Below are 20,315 nucleotides of genomic sequence, written 5' to 3'. Positions count from 1 at the left end.
GTTGTGTTGCTGTTTTCAACTACTGATGCTCCACAGCTTGTATTTTGTGGAGACTTGTATTAACGATTGCAGCCGGTTCCGTCCACGAACTGAAAAACAACAGTTCCACCGAGTGTGGCCTAAAGATAAGGCAGCGTGTGTTTAAGTAGCAACAGCAGTAGAGAGTACTGCAACACAGTGGTTCACATCAGCAGTAGTCAAAGAGGACACTCATTCAAATACAGGAGGAAGAATTCAAAGGTTGGGCGTCAGTGGAGTCAAAATACGGTTGATTTGCTCGGAAAACAATGTTGTTGGTAATCAGCGTGGTATTTATAGGTTTCTTAGGTCTGTTTTTATGAGAATTTAAAAAAAAGATCAATAGAACATACAGTGAATATTTAATATAATAATAATAATATAAACTGTTGATGTTGTTTTAATCAAAGAAAAATAACACCGACCTACTGATTCAAAAACAGCGAGTGACATTATAATAAACAAGAAGTGCACCATACACACCATCCCACAGGTTTTTATTGATAGACGAGTAAAAAACAAATCTATCATCAATCTATCACCAAATTACCAGTAGTGTTATCAATGTCTCTTTCTCTACAGTTGGTCTATTCATTCACTCTCGTCACGTAAAAACCAGGATCTAAACGTCAAAACACAAAGAAAATTGTGTTGAGTGCCAAAACAATTTTAAAAAAATTACAATTTGGGGAAATTAGGTACATATGTAAGATAGAAATATTATTTTATACATTCATTTTAAACTAACCAGTGAATGACAGTAATGGGAAAGAAACACCTGGTTTTGTCTTCCTGAAAATGTTTAAAGAGAAACTCTGAAATGTAGAGAAACACTGAACAGAAGGACATCAGATTTCAGAGATGTAGACAAACTTTGCAACTGAAAAGATGAGGTGAAGGATGGGAGCAAACCAAAGAAGGGCAATTGCCGTCAGTTCCTAAAGAACCCGGGTGGGAGATGCTCTCATGGACAAATAAAGTTGTTTGACTTACTGTTAGCTTTTCATTAGTAAAGGTTCTCCTCAGGCATCAACTGCTGTTTTGACAACAAGGTTCAAAATCTAACCCTTGGTCCTAAATATGGCAGTTTGTTCTGACCATGATCTCGTGCAAAAAATGCATTTACTTCTTTCTAGTGTTATAGATCAGCATTCTCATGCAGTTAAACAGTTGTTCCTGGTGCACTGGCGACATGGTTGATAAAAAAAAAGACGCCATGGACGTGTTGAGATATGACATGGTTTAATAAAAATCAGACACCGAACACAAGGTCTGAATCAACCTGAGCTTGTTTGTAGGCAGTAAAATAAGAAAATCAAACAAAACCTAAAAGCTAAGAGGAAGTCAATCGTCTAGTTTCAGTCAGCGATCAGAGCAAGGACGGCGACTGATTCATCTCTAACCTCAACGTTTCTCTTCTTTTCCATCAGCGTAAAAGCATCCTGGGTTCACACGGAAGCTTCGTTTTCTCTGGACGAAGGAGGAGTGACCCTGAATGCATTTTTTACAGCTTTCTCTCTAAACCCAAAGTGCAGCAACTCCGACCGTGAACCTCGTACGCGAGCGCTTTTCAAAAGCTCCTTGTAAAAACGCAGCAGTGCAAAAATAATGGAGCGACAAAGGAGTACACCGCAGATAAATAGCATAATAGGAAAAGCTTTAAAAGCATAGCACGCCAACAGCAAGTCAACACTCATGATTCAAATTATATATTAACAAAATAAAAACCAACAAAACAAGAAAGCAACAAGTGTTGCCTTTAGTGCTAAAGTAAAAGCCTGTGTGGAGTAAAGTGTTTTACCCTTTTCCTCCTCCTCATCCACGATTGACCAGCAGCTTCTAGGAAACAAAAAGGAAACAGAAGCAGAGTTGTTAGTCCATTTGATCTCCTGTCACACCCCGTGACCTTTGAGATGCTTTCAGGAGCTCAGGAGCCGCGGGTCTGGTACAGGTTCCTTCAGCCTTAACTAACCAGAATAAAAGGTCAACCGCGGTGATGGTAGAGACATCGTGTCAGTAATTAAAGGAAGTGACTGTGTTCATCACCTGTTACCTGGCTCTGGCTGGCTGTTAACAACACCGCAAGGAAAAAAAACAAATGTTCCCCCTGTTCTTTTTCTTCATATTCCTCTGTCAGCGGTGATGATGTTTGTGTTTGGGAGTTGTGCTGCCAAGTTAAATACTCTTTTCAGTAATTATCGCCACACTTTGCTAGCAAACAATATAATACATAACCTGGTTATTATGATTATTATTATACATCATTATGTATAACTTATGATACCGTAACAGATTTACTAGAGAGTTATGTCCAAGGTTAGCGTCAAAACGAGAAGCAAAATGTTACTGTTTTCACCCCCAGAGAAAATCCAACCAATTAAAAAGGCTTATTGTTCTCATTGGGTCACAGAACAATCAACACTTTTGATTTCTGCATCCACAACATAATCCATAAGCCTGGGTGACAGAGCCTCGTGAAGTGCAGTACATACCGTAGTATCAACAGAACATATTGAGTTAGAGAGCGGTGGGCGGTGGTAAAGAGCAGATGACAGGTCTTCAATAAGAAAGTCAATAAACTCCACCAAGTCTTATTAGTTATTATGGAAGTCTTCAGGGAAAGACTACATCTAATAAACAAGCTCCGAGCCCTGATTACAGCAGAGACCTGACCCCCACCACTTCACCTCCCACACATGATTCTGAATAACACCACTCAGTAGTTAGGCTAATTCCTTCAGTTGTAACAAAAATCAGCGAGTAAGTATTTTGAGTCTGGAGTGTAAAACGGAGTGTAGTAATTTTACTGAGTGAGTGTGTTAGTTTACACAGCATGTAACCTCAGGAAACGGCAGGTCTGGTTGTTGTCTCCTTGATGGAGGGATAAGGTTAGGGTGTAGGATGTGACAGAGCATACAGTGCAGTGACAAGCCTCCTTATACTTCAGCCCTTACATCTACTGAAGGCTGATGGAGACACAGACACTTGGCTGAGTCTGCAAAAAAAAGGACTGACTCAGGTATGTTTTTATTTAGAGACTAGTTCTTCTAAATTTCCACTTTCTTTCAATCTTTCACACACATCACAATGAAGCTCAAAGCAACAAGTACATTCAGGTGATAGTAATACTGTTAGAAAAACTAGGGATGGCTCGATCAGATACTCAGGATCGGTATTGGTCCAATATCACTAAGAACCTTAGGACCAAACATCTAAAAAACAACAGCTATAGCCCATCTGATCGGATACCACAGCAAAAATGATCAGCTTTGCACGACCGGCTGTAAACGGACACACTATCGCCACAGCAACAGCTGCCTGAGGCATGAGAAGGAGAAGGTTTCAGATGAATATTGGTTTTATTTCTGGACGAGGAACAAAGAGAGGTCATGTATCCTTTTTACTGCTTAAAGTCACTACATGAAGAATATAAAGGGCAGCTAGCTTGATTGTTGATTGACTGACTCAAATTGTAAGTCGCCTTGGATCAAAGCGTAATATAATATTTCACTTTTGTTATTCTGATGTTTTATTATTCAGTAAGCTGGGTGCACAGGTAGCCACCTTCATTTGGTGCCTCATTCCAGTCACCGAGCACTCAGAACTGCAGCATCTCTAATGACTTTATATTTGGAAGTAGACCAGATATAGCCCAGATTTTGGTAGATTTTGTACTTAGCCTACAGAGATAATACAGCCTACATCTTACGTTTGTCACACATTTCTATCGATATGTAATAGATTCACAGTGCAATGCTCCATCCCTAATATTTTCTGCTTTAATCCCATTGATGAAAGAGTAGCACTGAGGGGGGCAGGAGTTTTGGAGAATGTTCTACACACAAAGGAAAGGGCCAGGATTTGAACCAGCAAAGCTCAACCCTTTAACCACTAAGACTAGTCCAGGCCTAAATCTTTAATCGATGGACAGACAGTGACCATTAATTGCAGCCCTACCGCTCTTAAACAGTATGTTTGTCATCAATAAAAGCAACTCAATAAACCTGTTTTTGGATTATTTATCATAAACATACTTAAATCCTTTATTTATTTATTTTTACTGCAGGTTATAAATCAATCAGTCGTCCCACTGTTGGAATCATGAAATGGGAAAAAGTGGAGGAAATAAAAAAAAAGTTACCCAAAATCCCGCAGGAAGACTGGTGTGTATTTCTGTCCTGTAGGTGCGTGTGTGCCGGGGAGGTTTTCAGCTCTCAGTACTGCAGAGTTCACTCCAGCTGTGAAACTTGAACCATTAAAACCACTGAGAGACTCACTGAGCAGTGTGATCAATATGGCCCCCTCCTGCTGCCCCCTCTTTATCTCCACCTACTGGTTTCCTCTCTTCTCCTCCCACTCCAAATTCACTTTTTCCAGCCTGTATCGCTGTGTCATCTGATAACATAGACCTGTTTCCTGTCACAGAATTCTGTCATCTCCAGCTTGTTTTCCCCCCTAATTCCAGCACTAAATCCAGAATATTTTCTTGGCAAACGGCTTCAAACATGACAATCTGGTAAAGCTGTTAAAAAAAAGCATACGAACGATGATCTTCTTACATTAGACAACAGGTTGGAGTCATGTACTGAAAGATTTTCTTTTCATTTTTTTCTAAAGTTTTTATTTATTTTAATACTTAATTGTCAACATGGAAAAACATGTTCTGTAAGTATTATTCTAACATCTAGGCTTATCCATGACAACTGGAAATATGGTGGATTCAAAAATAGCATCTGAAAGGTTCTTGTGACTAGAGTTTGGTTTTAAAGTTAGCATTCTTTATATATACATATACTAAATGTAATGTACACATATACCTCTATATAATATCACATATAAAATGGTAGATTCCAGGGCTTTTTTAATTAAAGTAAAGTTAATCACGTTTTTTTTTTTAATAACTATAATATTATCTTGTTATAGAGAGTCTTGTTTGCTAACAGTGAAGGTAATTAATGACCCAACCACCTGAGTGGTATCTGTGCACTAACTCTGAGCCACTTACATACTAATGGAGTTCCGGGCTGTTGCTGTAATTGGACTTCTGTTCTGTACAGTGTGTTATCTGACTGTGGACGAACTCTGGTACAAGGCCTTTTGCTGCAAGTCCAATTTAATTTAAAGTGCTTCTTGTCAGCACATGAAGACACACACACACACCAACACAAGGCTGACCTGCCTTGATTTATCTAATGCACAGGTTGTCAAAAAGAGGACTGCAACTCTTAGGGGGTCTGCTAACTGGCTACAGGTTGGTCATGAACTTATTGGTTGGTTGGTAGTTTTTCCTTTTATGTTTTTATCACAAATGTGAAGTTCCTGAATTACACATTAACATAACTACAAGACAATGTAGCTAATGCATAAAGGGAGGTTGAAGATGTTTTTGTGCTTCCAAATATTACGCATCGTCTGTTTGGGTTTAGGTTTCCAAAAAGTAGTAGTTTACACACCAAATGATAAATATTGCAATATATTTGGTGTGGAGTTATGAAATATGCAGCAAACATGTCAAGACAATGAAAGATCATCCAGCCAAGGTCGTATGTCGTCGTCTGCTACATTTGTGAAACAAAGGTCTGAAAGTGACTAGAGAAAAAAGTTTGAAATCAAAGTAAACCTCTGAACCTGGCTCTGGGAGCACACATAACAACTGTATTTATTTATGTACAAAAAGCTGGAGAATGAAAAAAAATATTGATCGTGTTTGGAAGTACAGGGTGCAAGAGCAGTCACAACAAAGAGGTAGCCTTCAACTCAAAAAGAGAAAAAAGAAGTTGGATTCATGCTGATGGATTGAGTGACAGTGGGACACAAAGACGGGCCGGTACAAAGTGGACTGTTCCGATAATGTTGCCACTGCTTTGAAGCAACAAAGGCCAGTGAAAAACCCACCAAATGCCCCGCTGTTGTCCTCTCATGTCCCAGCTGGTGGGCTTTGTTGCATAAAACCTCTGTCTGGGTGGAAAAGAAAGAGGGTGAAGAAATGCAACCACCAAAAAACAACCAAAAAAAGCAGTGGATAGTGGCAGCTTTCAAAGAAAGACAATAAATGTCTATGTTAAATAATTATTGACCTCCAATCAGAGGATGTTAAAAAAAAGTAGGCGTGGGGTCTGGAAATACAAAGGTCAGAGCTGTGGGCAAACAGCACAAAAGAAAACTAGAAGCTGACTTTTGTAGAATCTACTTCAGCTTTACCCCAGGTTTGTACGTTCTCTTCACTACGGCCGTTTTCATTCTTTTGAAAGCTTAAAAGCATCTGAAGGCCACAGAGGCGGACGATGAAAAACAACCATTGAATTTGTTTTGATGCTCTGCTGCCATGCCACAAATCAGAGTAAAACATTCAAGGAAATTTAATTTCAGGAGAACCAGAGGAAGTCTGAATAGGAAAAAAGTTCTACACAAACACCCACGCACACACAGACACAACAAAAAATGTTTTATGGTGTGTATATGAAAATTAATATGGAGACACAGAACACCAGCTGACAGGAACTTTTCAAAACACTGCACCTGTGTTTATACAGTATTTATTAAAATGGAACAAGTTGACTGGAAAGGAACCACAGATGTTGATTAAATTCCGATGAACTGCCGTACTGATTCTCTTCACTGTACTGTCACATAATTGTACTCTCAATACAATTATGAAATGTTTCCTGAACCTGAACTCAGTCACAGATTCTCATTTCAGCAACAAATACTTTGCACGAGGTACTAAATGAAAATGGCTCCACGTCACTCAATGGTCTGATCACTCAAGGTCATAAAATGTTTTTTTCAGCAATATCCGCAATTCACACTCCATCACGCTAAAACAAACTTAAATATTTGTAAAAAAAAACAAAAAAAAAAAAAACGACACTATGTTCAAGTGCATCACACTGTATAAAGGTCCAGAACAAACACAACTATACATGGAGCGGTGACCTATTTTTTGTCGTGCAGTTGTACTCTAAAGTAATTTTTCAAAACACTGCAGTTGAAGAAAAGGAGGTCGAATTCACCACCAAAAACATTGGAATGTACCAGGTTGTGTCATCACTACAGGACTGAATAGCTGGGATAAACAAAGAAATACAACACACTGAGCAAAATAATGGACAGGCCAATACAACGACAACAATAACCACGAGAAAATTGTAGCAGATAATAACGCTCTGAGGTGATTGGTTGTGATCAACTCCATAATGATCAATAGGGGCTTAAAAGCAAAAAAACTCCTGATGGGTTATAATGGAGGGACAAGTATCCTGAGTGTGAATATGAAATGATGCCACAGAGAAGAAAATGAAAGGAGCAAACAATGGGAGCTAAAGGGAGGCAGACAAACAGAGCAGGCAGATGGAGGATTCAGGTGTATCGAGTATTTGGAACAAAACACTGACCAATAAAGATGCACTTTAATATACATGACAGCATCCTTGTATTAGCTGCATTAAAACCTTTACATCAGTCATACAGATCTTCACGACTAATGCTCATTTAACTAATTTAAATATGACATGAGGTTCTCCAGGTAAGAACTAAAAATGATGATGTGACCCTTACGACTCTGTCCCTGATCACAAATGCAGTTATTTTCCAGTGAGACATAAACAAACTGTCACACACAGTCACTGGTCGCATTCTGTTTTAACAAACTAAAAAAAAAAAAAACCCAAAACCCTTCCAAAATAAATCTATTCATAATTTTTATTCTTGTGCAGTAGTTCTGTCAGCTACAAGCCTCTTACAAAGCATTCTCCTTGAATTTATTTGCTGCCAAACCTACAGATGGCTTGGCTGTGAAGGTTTCGTCTGGTACTTTTCTCGGCTCAGTGTTGTTAATGTTTAAAACAGCATCCAAGACAGGAACTTGACTAATTCCAATGGTGAATTTGATTAAACACATATAACAATGTCCTGGTTTTTTTACAGAGAAGGTTGGGTGGTGTTGAGGGAGGTGAATACAACATGGAGTCAACCCTGGTACTGGTAAAGTGGCACAGTGTATGGCAAATAGGACTGTTTATCTTCTTGTGACTTTAACATTACATTGTTTTGTGTCTGTGTCTCAAAAAAATCAGCAAATTACAGAACAAACTTAAATGTGTCCCAAAGAACTTAAAGATGATGTTCCCATTGATGAACATTAGGAGTTTAGAATACAATGTCCTGTAGAACCAAGGCGTTGAAAGTTTGAAGTGACTGTGAATGGTTGTTTCAATATGATTAACTGGCCTGCTCAGTTTACAAGGAGAGGTGACGGCAGGTCCACCTGTACTGCTCGATATAATAACCTGTGTCTCTGTCTGACCTAAGCTGCAGAGTCTTAGTGGGGCCTCTTTGCCTCCACCCTATATTTAGGGGGGCATCTTGGTTCTAAATTCGAACTGTGAGAACTATAGAACTATTGGTATGTGTGGGATTTCTTACATGTGATAGCATGGATCTCTGGTTCCAATTCACAATCTGCCCTGGCTCCTGACTAAAAGCAGGAAGGTTTCAGTAGGAAGGATATCCAGCGTAAAAACTAAATCAACATGTGGACTACAGTTGTGACCAACTGAAGCTAGAATCGAATTTTCCAAATTTTATTTTACATCTTTAAAAAGTAGAAGTAAAAATAAACGTTGGAAGTGTTGCTGACCTTAAAGCTGGGATAAACACTACACAAAAGTATGACATACGTAAGAGTTAATAAATATAGGGAAATATTTCACTGCATTAACTGTGAGATTAGTAATAAAACAAATATGAAGTAAAGGTTTCGGTCAACAGAGCGTCCTGGCTGCAATCCACATTATATATTTTTCCTAACAAATCATCTATGATTCCAGACTGTGTGCTCGGATGGAAACAAGGTTCAAGGAATCCTTTTTTCCACGCGTTCGTAGGCAGTCACTGCTAATGAGGCACAAACAGCCCTTTTCAGGGAAAAAAAAAAGAATGTGGGAGAAAGAGTTTTCAAAAGTGTCACCTTTTGTAAATCAAAGACATTTGCTGAATATTTTAATATAATATAAATATATATATTTTTTTTTTGCTTCAATTTTTATTCTGTGTTTTCTCTTGGGCACAAACTCAGAATGGTAAAAGTCGAGATTCTTGTGTTGATGTCGAAGAATATTTTTCACTGTGGTACATGAACTTGGCTGAAAAGGTTCAGCCAAGAAACTTGCACTAATTTAAAATCTTTACATACAACTTTTTCAGACATTTTTCCTCAAGGCTCTTAATAATGGTCCTTAAGGATCAATATAAAATGTAATTAGACAATGACATGACAACGTGTGGGACTGTTTTCCTTTACAATCTTTTTCTGTCTCTGTGAATCTCCAATACATGTCATAACAGTTTCTCTTTTGCTTCGTCCTTTTTCCTCTGCTCCTGTTAGAGGTCGCTCCAGTAGATAACCTGCCAACAGTTACCTCTACTGTCAGAACAACTGACTTTCTATTTCCTTCACTTTCTTCTTTCTGGAGCTTTTACATTTTTCCCTGTAGCTCAATTCTAACATTCTTCAGCCAAAATTATCACTTTCTCAGTTTGTTTCACATTTGTAGTAATTAAATGGATACTGGTCTGTTGTCAATGACCAGTGTCTTTGGGTTGAGGTCTGATATACAGCAGTAGCAGACTATTAAAAGGGAATTTAGGATAGCATTTGGGCAAACCCATCCACATTCCTGTGAATCTGCAGCAGCTTTAAATATATAGATTTCTTTTTTTTTTTTTTTTTTTTTTGCAGTTCATTAAATGCCTGCTGCCATCTGTGAGCAGTGGAGTAGGGCTGGTTAATAAATCTGCACTTAGTGACTGGGGAAGATGCAGAGTCAAAGTGCAGAACCATTACACACAGCTGTCTGTGTTTACCTCTGATAACTCTAAAGGAAAATGATTAACACCAGGCCAATGCAAAGTAAGCCATACAACGCTGCACACATCACACGGGTCAGCTGTGACTCCGCTGTGTTCATGTAGAAGATTTCAGATTACAGCGACTCATCAATCCTGTTTGTCACTACATCCTCTGCTGGTTCTTCTCAGCAACCGTAGCCTCTCCTGTGCTATTCCTGAAATGCTTTTATCTTTGTCCACTTCATCTTATCGTCCATCCAGTCTCGGGGGGGAGGCCCAGACACATCTCTGCCCAGCTGCTGCCATCAGCTCCTCCAGGGGGGATACTGAGGTGTTACCAGGTCAGCAAAGAGAGACGTGATCTCTACAAGATGTCCTGCATCTCACAATACATGTCTCCTGAAACTCTTGTCCAGAGGGGAATAGGGAAAAAATTTGATTTCCATCGCTTCCTTTCTGTGAGATTGTAATCCAGTTCTGTCAGGCAAACCACTATGTGGTTCGACTGTCACGGTGGAAAATACCTTCAAATAAAACTAAATTGAAATGAGTCAAATATCCTGAAATGGTCTTTTTGATTAAAAGGTTAAATGATTCATTAATCAACCACCTTGTATAATTAAGTTCTTAATTTTATATAAATATATATATATATATATATCTTATATATATATATATTTATTTTTCCGCTTTCCACTTGAATTCTTCATGTTTTATTCTTTATTCTGGCTGGATTTCAAAGCTTTGGCACCTTTCAATGTTTCCTTTTATCTAGCGTGTGTTTTAGCAACACTTTTCAAAGCCTAACCGTTTATCCTTCACCTGGCTTTAACATCTACCAGTGCCGTTGAAAAGACACCTTTCTTTCCTTTAGAGCCATCCTTTGTCTCCCGTCTTTTTTGGAGTTTTATTTTTCTAAAACGTTTATCTATATTATTATCAGTTGAGCTGCTATGATCTTTGTACTGAAACAACTTTTGTTCAAGAGAAAACAAGACTGAAGGTAACAAAAGGGAAAAAAATCAATAGCAGGCTTTATGCCACGTGGTTTCACTACATTCTGACTTTTTATCTGGACTTCTTTACTGTCAACGCAGCTTTTTTTTCTTCTTCCAAATAGACTTGAAATCAAATGTTGATTGAAGTATTTTCTTTTTCCCTTTGTCTTTTGTTGCGTCTTTCAGATGGACACACACTATAAAAAACACTCTACAAGTCCAGATGTGATGTAACCAGTCCAAGTTGTCAAGACAAGATAAAGGGGTCAGACAGTTGTTGTCTTTTTTTTTCAATATTATGTTGGCAGTGTTGAATATGAAATGCCACATCCCAATAGTTTCTTTAAATAATGTATAAAACATGTGGATTATATATAAATTATTTCTTGGTAATTGTGGTCAGAGACAGTTATAGAGCACAAGTCATTGTTTCTTTAGAGATGAATGCAGATTCATGGACTAGTCCCTTTTGAATTAGAACTCCTGGTCGTCACAAATACTCTAATAGGAACTGCTGCAACACAAACAATCTTTCTCCTGCTAAAGTAGTGCCTTAGTGTTAATACATGAGACATGAATACCTAGCTGGCATTATTGTTGCCCCTGATTTGTATTTTTGCAAAACAAACGGATTTTTCATGGGTTTTATCTAGTGTGTTGAAGATTGTATTGAACATTTAAATTAGAATGGTGAAATACTTCTCCAAGTTCAGAGGTGTTTTATATATATTTCATATATCTATATATATATTATAAATATATATAACGATTTCCTGTTGCTATTTCACTGTTATCCTACATTGTTCTTATTTGATCATCATCATCATTATTATCATCATTATCATTATCATCATTATCAAACTTCTCATGTGCCTGTGCTTTAAAGTCTTCTTTTCTAGCTAACTGTAATCTAATGAGAGCACAAAACCATTGTTTATTAATATATGGTTTTGAGATCAGAACCAATGCACAACGTAAAGAACAGTGTGTCTGCGTTGTGTTCAGTCAGGCACTGCCCCCACTGCATAAAGAGGTTGTCTGCTCTGGCTCTGCAGGTTCGGTGGGTTCTTCCCCTAATTTGCCAGATAAACAGACACACGCACACACTGGAACAACAATGGCGGCGAACCCAGCAGGAAAAGGCCTTCAAAGGCAGGCATGTCCACTGACACACTGTGACAGTGATCAAAACTCAGTCACGTCTGCAGGACTGGAAAAACAAAACAAAAACCGGAGCTGGTTCAGACACAAATTATCTGTACTGTTTAAAAGGCCGGAGATGAAAAGTCTCCTGTTCTTTGAAGGTTTCCTGAGGATTTGATTACATTTAACTCTGTTAATATTTCTGCAAAAAAGGAATTAAAGATTGGGCCAAACACGAACCCACTCACAATGGGGTCTTGTTGAGGATATGGGACATTTAATGCAGAGTTGGCCAATTAGGAGGGAGGAGAATGAAGAACTGGTTCCCAATGGTACGATTCATTGGAGATAAATTTGCATGGTGACGTATTTTTGTTTTATTATTGTATGACCTCATACTCAGGGTACCTACTACCTAACGTGCTATTGAGTGACTATCGGTGCGGAGCTCCAAACGCTGTTTGTTTTTTGTCCTAAACATCCTGGGTAACATTCAAACCATCAAGTGTGTAAATGTAAGTGCCTTTCATTTGATGTAAGAATAATGTGCCTCACTGGACGGAGATATGTCTTTTTACAACATTTTCATCCTTGTTTTACTGGACCCATATCATTGTCCTAATAATAAAATATTTGTAAAACGCATTTTTAAATATGACCAACAAAGATAAACCTTTTTATGAGCCATTTTGTTTTGTAAATGTTGAATGACCACCTGGTGTTTTTATCAATCGTCTCATTTGCAGCCTTTAAGAACACAAATGAGAGAAACTTATTCCAAACAAGAGGAGAGGAACCGTCGTTAGTGTTAACCACACCAGCTGTTACAGCTTCTAAACACAGAAAAATAGAGGCAGGACTTTTTAAGCTTTTAAACTGACAGGGCACACTTAAGGGAGCCGCCTTAGGGGCCAATCACCAGCAAAGACCTTGATGTGTAGGTTAAAGCTGCAATATAGAACAGCTACACACGCATACACACACTACGAAATGCTCTTTTAAAGACAGTCTTCAAAGAATCTTGACTTCATTACTCGTTATCTCCCACCAACTTATATAAGGGATTTTCACACAGAGACGCACACACACACATTCCCACACACAGATACCGGATCTCAGAAGAGCAGAAATGCTACAGGCGCACAAACATGGGTTAAACAGGGTTTACACACATACAGGAGGCCAAACAAGAGAAATCCATTAGATCAAAAACAGAGAAGTTCAGTTTTAAAAGAGTGACAATAACAACTGATTTTACTGTTAAATAAATGAACACGTTTTGGGAGCAAATTCTAATAAACAGCTGCAAAATTCACCTTAAGCCTAAAACCAGATTTGTTCAACATTGTCTAACCCACTTTTACCCCACATTGCTCCACAAATAAAAAGGGCTTTTTCACAATATTAGAATTAATTGTTAAATTTGATTAGAACTTTTTTGTTCTCAAATGACAAGAAAATGACATTCGCAATTTAACAGTTTAAACCCAACCAAAAGCCTTTTTGGTTTAAATCTAAAAAAGTAAATGGAACAGATGAGAGAAAGAGAAAAAAGAAAAAATGTCTCTGGTGCTGCCACACACAAATGTTTCATAGAACCACAGCCACATCTAATGTGTATAATGTCTAAATAAGTATTTCAGTTAAACGGGTTAAGATACTTAATGCATTTTGGTTTTAGGTGAAATGGAGCTGACCGTGGTGCTGACTTTACTTCTGTCATTCAAAGTACGTTTAAAAAGAATTTAAATTTCAGTAAAACGGCCAAGTCAAAGTAGCATCAACTCTGTGGTCTGACCAGAACTCCACCTGCTCCTACTGTTTGCTTGCACCACTCACACATTCTTCCCTTTTGGTTGTGATTGGCAGCATGTAAACAGTAAAGAGTATTATTAATACTTGTTTTAAATATTTTTATTGCGCTTTATATTTTAAACAAACAAGTCAGTGGAGGTATCACAGATGATTGTCTTAATTTCAATATGGGAACCAAGATCATGCTGGTGATTAAAAGTCGATTAATTGTGCAGCCAAATATGAACCAATAATAATGTAAATAATATACCCATTTCAGAGCAACCTAAAATAAAAATGGTCTTAATGGTCCTAATTTTAGTGTTGGTGAAAACAAAATTGTTATTACTGTATTACAATTGATAGAGCCTTTAACAAAAAGGAAAAAGTTGCTACTCCGTAAACTCCACTGCATGGAGAAAGTTTGGACGGTACATCTAAGATTTGAGGGTTTGTATTAAAACAAGGATTGTTTCAGTTGATTCTTGATAAGGAGCAGGGAATCAGAATGAAATGTCACCACTGTCATTAGGTCGCACAGAAAATACAGCTGCATCTTGGGCTTAGAGCCACCTATAAAAACTGGATGATGATTCATATACATACAAACAAGTCTTTGGCCTCAAGCAGAATGCTAACGGGAGCAGTCCCAATGTTTTCTGGCACCACCACAATGCTCTGGAGATTAGTCTGTCTGGTTGACACTGGCTTAATGCTGGGTATTGTTCTAGGAAATGACTTCGGTGTGAGTCAGCGTGTCGAGGGACTTGTCAATGTATATGAATGTAAATGGGACTATTGTCTCCCACTGTTTATCAGGTGGACGATCATTACCGAGACGTTGTCTGTCTGAATGTTACTGGTAGAAGTGAAAATCATTTTAATGTGAAATTCTTTGTTGTATGGTTTGTTTGTTCTTACCTGCATTAAATAGTTTGTTTAAATGCATTATATAACTTTCAATGTATTTTCAGTGCATAAGTTATTAAACACCTGTCCTGTAATTAGAGCTGAGTATCGCCAGGTAGCTGGGGATATGACAATATGGCGATCTATCACCATATACGTTAATATCACAAATACAGCGATTCTGTGATAATCAATATATTAAATATATTACATATATATATAATTATATTAAAGTTCATCCACGATGTATCACATAATCTGTGTCACTGAAGACATTCAGAATTGTTTGACTGCACTGAATCCATTTCATATGAATTACTCCCTCTGGGAGAGAATCTGTTTAGAATGAGTATATGTTTATTATATGTTTATGTTTAAATACCGATAATTGGCGGCAGTAAATCAATAATGTACCACAAGACGAAATATCATAGTATCCATAGTATATTTTGGACCTGGAAAAAGGATAAAAAAGGATCCTTACCTTTTTTGCTGCATTGATACACTGCATGTATTCTTTGGCAAGGTTTGAACATGTCAGGGTCTGGTCTTTGTTTTCCCTGTAGCAGGATAAAATCTGAGCCTGCAGGCCCAGACAGACTGGGTCTACGCTGTGATACCTGCGAATTACACAGAGACACAGAAAGACAGAGTTAAAAATGGGTTTGTAGCAAGTATTATTCTAAAAATAATCTATTCAGATGTGGAGGAGAGAACTACAGACTTCACTAATCTATTCAGATGTGGAGGAGAGAACCACAGACTTCACCAGACCCTTGACTGAAGGGTGAGCTGTTCTATTGTTTTTCTAAACATCTGAAGAGATCCTTAACCTTCAAAGATTTACTATACATAAACAATCCAAATGGGTTTTCTACTTCTGCCTAACCTTTCATGAAAACGCCTTTTGTAGATGAGTTCTGTAACTGTTTGCAGCTAAAATGACCCCGCCCAAAAAAACAACTAAACACCATCACAAACAAAAGAAAAGACAAAGCAGAGCAGGTCAGTGTGGGCAGGAATTAAACACTCGCTCTCTTATAGGTGGGGTACAAATAACTGTAGTACATGCTACAGTTATTTGTAAAAACCTGTAGACCTGATAACATTTTATATATATAAACAATACTACTATATATATATATATACATATATATATATATATGTACTACTATATATATATATACAATACTACTTTTTTTAGAATTCATTTTCAAGGCTGGGACAAAAAAAAAGCCCATTTGTTTCAGTATTTTTCCAGGCCTCCATACATCAACCCAGACACATCTCCAGCTGTTATCACTGATACAGCTCTCCAAACTGACTTCAACTAATGTACTGTAATTACTTCCACTGACTTTCACCATTTGTATTTGCAGATAAGTGTCACCACGCTCCTGGATTAGGCCACATTGAATTAGCAGGGGTTGGTGTGGCATTGCATCACACGGAAACATGTGAGGAAATTAGAAGAGGAGGTTGGCCTTCAGTCACAATCTACTGATGCCACACTGTCGATTTACCTATTAGAGAACTCATCTACAGTGAATCTGCAAATGAATGTTGGTTTTGAAGAATTCTCCTACTCCATCTGCCTCTTTATGTCTCTGAACAAACGGCAGCAGCACTTCAGAGCAGACGCAACTGCAGGAATTCTTCACGCATAGAGCGCAAAAAAGTAAATGGATTTGGTGAAAAATGTCAGTTTGTTTTACAACTGCAGAGCACATTGTGAGAGAAATCAGGTAAACTGTGAACTCAAAGCCTCGCTGCAACCATGGAAACTGTAAAAACCAACAAAGAAGAAGGACAGCGCCTCTTCATTTAAAAAAAAAACCAATATAAATACCTTCACCTTCACCACATTTTTTGACAAACTCCTGTTCGGTGCCTGTATGATATAGTTGTGTTCAACAAATAAGTCCATGACTGTCTAAGAACGAAGCATATTTAATGGCATATTTATAGGTAAAGTGTTCTGGCCACAGCTGCCTGGTTCAGCCGTCCACCCTCACCTGACTTCATTGTGTGATTGAGTGTTTTTGTAATGAACAACGTCTATGCTGACGCAACTGAAGCCACTGACTGTTGACAGCTGGTGAATGTACTTGATCTGGGCATAGATTAAACTGTTTTGTTGAGTAAACACTGTATCAAACTACATTACTTTCTAAAATAGGGGCTCGGATGTTACTGCACAGGAAAGTAAAAATGCAGGACTATTACATCGGTGATAACTGGCCACATGTACCAAAGTACTGTATGACCGGAACTTTGATACACAGATACCTGAAACAGCACTACTGGGTTAGTATTGGTAAATTATGCACTTCACAGAAAAATTAAACTTTCCTGGGATGCATAAATACTTTGTTGACAGCAACCTCACACACTCTACAGCCTCAGGTACTGCAGAATGCAAAACACATTCTTAGGTTCCTAGAAGCCAAACAAAAGACAAACTAAAAGTAGTTTAAAATATCTTAAATTTTTCTCCAGAAAAGAAAGAAACAAACTTGAATGAAACTTGTCTTATGAAATGAGGGTAGATAATCGTGAAATACTCTTACCTTTTACATTCACTTTAACAGTGATGTGTGCGTACATTGTAGTACGTGCTTCTTGGTAAATTAAATAATTAGTTTTTAGTTAATTTTGATAAAGAGTGTGAAATAACCATGATCTAATACAACTGATCTGTGTGCTTGCCAGCTAATATAAGCGCTGCTTAGTTATATATATAAAGTAGCCTAGAAACTGTACAGTACCACATACATGTACTGCTTTCCCAGAAATGCAAGTCTGACTGTAGTTTGTCATGTATGTTTAGGTACAGCCTTCTTTAAGGGGGGTCAGATTAAAAAATAAAAAACTATTTATAGGAACCACTTCTAACGTAACACTAGTGTAAATCTGAACAAATGATTTAAAACAGCAATAAGTTAAAAAATAAAGGTCAAAACAGCTGAAAGTTTCCCATTAACATTTAAAATCAGAGATCAAAGACAAGTTAAAAGTGGCCACATATCATTAAAAATAAAAAACAGATCCAGCTTGCCTAACATTTTGTAAAGCAGTAAAGCCCAAGTGCAAAAGAGAAGTAACTGTCTTACTGATAATTACTGATTATTATTATCTGCTACCAGCCAATGAACATTGAAGAAAGAAGCTGTGGCCACATAAGAACTCTTAGTGTTCCACAGCCAGCCTGGAAGCCACACTTTGGACATCTTTTTAGAGCATGCTATATTCACAAAGCCAGAGATCAGTTAATCTGTGGGAAGGTGAGGGGCATTCAGAGAAAAGGTCAAAGAAGATAAGAGTGACAGAAAGAAGTAAGAAGAGAGGGAGAAGGAAAAAGAAAAGCTTTTTGTTCTTTCACAAATCCATTTCAAAAAGCTATAAAAATCTGATAACTACTGTATGTTGTCTTATGTCATCTCTATCCTATCTTCCTCTTGTTATGTGTCCAACTGTATATTTTATTATTATTATTTTTGATCGTTCACTATCCCCTCAGTCCCTCCTCCCCTACTTCCCTGGCTCACACCTTGTGTTTCGTTCATTACATTAACAACAGAGAAAAAAGGAGAAGACGAGCCAAAAGTGTAGCACCTTTATCTCACTCTGCATTTGAGGGCCGCCAAAGATAAGGAACTCTCCTTTAATTTGAAATAAATGGCCTTCATCAGGGAAGTCGAAGCCTCCTGATAGCGACACGCAATCTATTAAAGGCGCCTGAAGCAGAAAATTGGATCAGCGGTGGCAAAAAGCAAGAGCCCTGTCCACATGCTGCACCAAACTGAAGTTGATTTTCTAAATCAACAACAGCTACTGAATCAATTCCAAAAAATAAAATATTGGTTAATAACTCTGAATGAGTGACAGATAGAGTTAAAAAAAAACTTGTTTTTTTCTGACACTGAGCTTTGTAAAGGCTTGTTAATATGGATGTGTGTATGTGTGTAAATAGTGTGTGTCACGGAGGCAATTTGGTAGAGTACAGGAGCTGTCATTGTTGGTGTAAGCTTTCTGTGGATCTGTGTTAAAATGTAAGAAAAAAATAAACAGCAGGATGAGTTGCTTTATTTAATGGCACTGCCCATTATTTTTAATCTCTGCAAACTGAAGGCGAAGGCGGACGGAACACAGAAGCTTCAGACTTCTGGACGACGCAGACTGGCTTTTACAGAAACACAGAGACGGAGAGAAATCAAAAAAGGGAGGAACTGGAAAATGGAACAGACACAGACGACACCAAAAGCTACTGGCACAGCTACAAGACTGATAAGGACGATGCTTTCACTGCCTCTAAACCAAACACAAGAAAGAAAAGACTTTTTTTGTGTGTGTGTTTTTTCCCTTGGCTACACATTTAAGGAACTGTTTTCTCCTCGGTGCCATTTATTTCTGTCCTGTCAACAACAGAGAATTAGTATCTCCACTGTGTTTCGGGCAAGTAATTAGAAAATCTTGTTAGCATCTAAGAAGAAAAATAAAACCCCAGGGAGGAATAATTAAGAGAAACCAATATTGAAACTGTCTTAAAGAGTACAATACAGATCCGGTCAGGCGCCTCTATGAGTGAAAACACTTGGCTTATGCTGCAGTTTCTGATTGACTGGGAAGCTCATGTGACAGCTACATATCTGAACACTAGTATATATAATTATACTGTCAAAATGTATGTGTTAATTAATTTGTAAGGATTAATCTGATTACATTTTTAATGCATTTGAATCCAGCAACATACAAAAAATATTTATCACAATGAGGAGTAATCATTTATTAATTTCTTAAATAATCATGATTAAGCAGTGAATTAAAATTTTTAATTAATCATGATTAATCATGTATGATAGCCTCAGACATGTAATATACTGTAAATGGATATATATATATATCCCCTTTTATATACTTTTTATATACAAATGTATATGTATATATATATGTGCATATAGATATATCATTTTTAAGACATTATGCCATTTATTGAGAATTTAAAATTAATTAATGACTTTCACCTTTTCAAAGTTTTAAGTCAAATAAAAGAACATGTACTCAGTCAGGTTTGTCAGTAAACTCTTTAATAGGGCTAAATGTCCAAATTCTTTTCTCAAGCAAAATACTTCTTTTAATTAGTTTGAAGCCAACTCAAAAGAATATATTTTAGCATTTCACACATGTTCAACACTGTTCATTATTTTCAGTGATGAGAAAATGCTCCTCTGCGACTCTCAGGTGCACGGATTTATTCTTAACTACAGAAGCGGAAAGTGCCATTCGACATGTTAGAGGGTCAGAATCTCTGAACGTTGTTTAACCATTACCGACTTGATGAATTCTGGCGCTTCAGCAAAGCAAACGGGGCAAAAAGAAAAAAGATAACAAGTACGAAGGAGGGCAGGAGAGGTGAGAAGAAAACAGCTAGAGAGACAGAGTAGCCTCTTATCTGCAGCTTATAGCTTGTATGCACCTGCACCCTGACAGCTTTTCAATTGACTGAGGGCACATATCCTCTTCTCCTCTATCTTGTATCTCCCCACTGCGTCACTTGTCCCCCCCCCCCCCCCCTCTCTAGCCCCACCACCCATACCACCCGCG

General features: G+C 37.7%; 2 protein-coding genes across 3 annotated transcripts in view; one reads left to right on the top strand and one right to left on the bottom strand.

Annotated features, from left to right (window-relative positions):
- snphb (syntaphilin b) overlaps positions 1–20,315 on the top strand; it is a 1,167,912-nt gene that overhangs the window by 123,761 nt on the left and 1,023,836 nt on the right. The window lies entirely within an intron of this gene.
- The window catches only part of LOC103384750 (MICOS complex subunit mic25a-like), a 39,233-nt gene continuing 23,554 nt past the window's right edge, over positions 4,637–20,315 (bottom strand). Inside the window, exons 9-10 of the mRNA XM_025059118.1 lie at positions 15,196–15,331; positions 4,637–5,976 (exon numbers count right to left, since the gene is read on the bottom strand). Coding sequence (XP_024914886.1) covers positions 5,776–5,976; positions 15,196–15,331 — 337 coding nt within the window. The 3' untranslated portion in view covers positions 4,637–5,775. The remainder of the gene's footprint in view (positions 5,977–15,195; positions 15,332–20,315) is intronic.

Source organism: Cynoglossus semilaevis, chromosome 10 (assembly GCF_000523025.1).
Source record: "Cynoglossus semilaevis isolate Cse_v1.0 chromosome 10, Cse_v1.0, whole genome shotgun sequence".
Classification (NCBI taxonomy): Eukaryota; Metazoa; Chordata; class Actinopteri; order Pleuronectiformes; family Cynoglossidae; genus Cynoglossus; species Cynoglossus semilaevis.
Note: the sequence above shows the minus strand (reverse complement) of the source record. Positions and strands in the feature narration are given on the sequence as shown.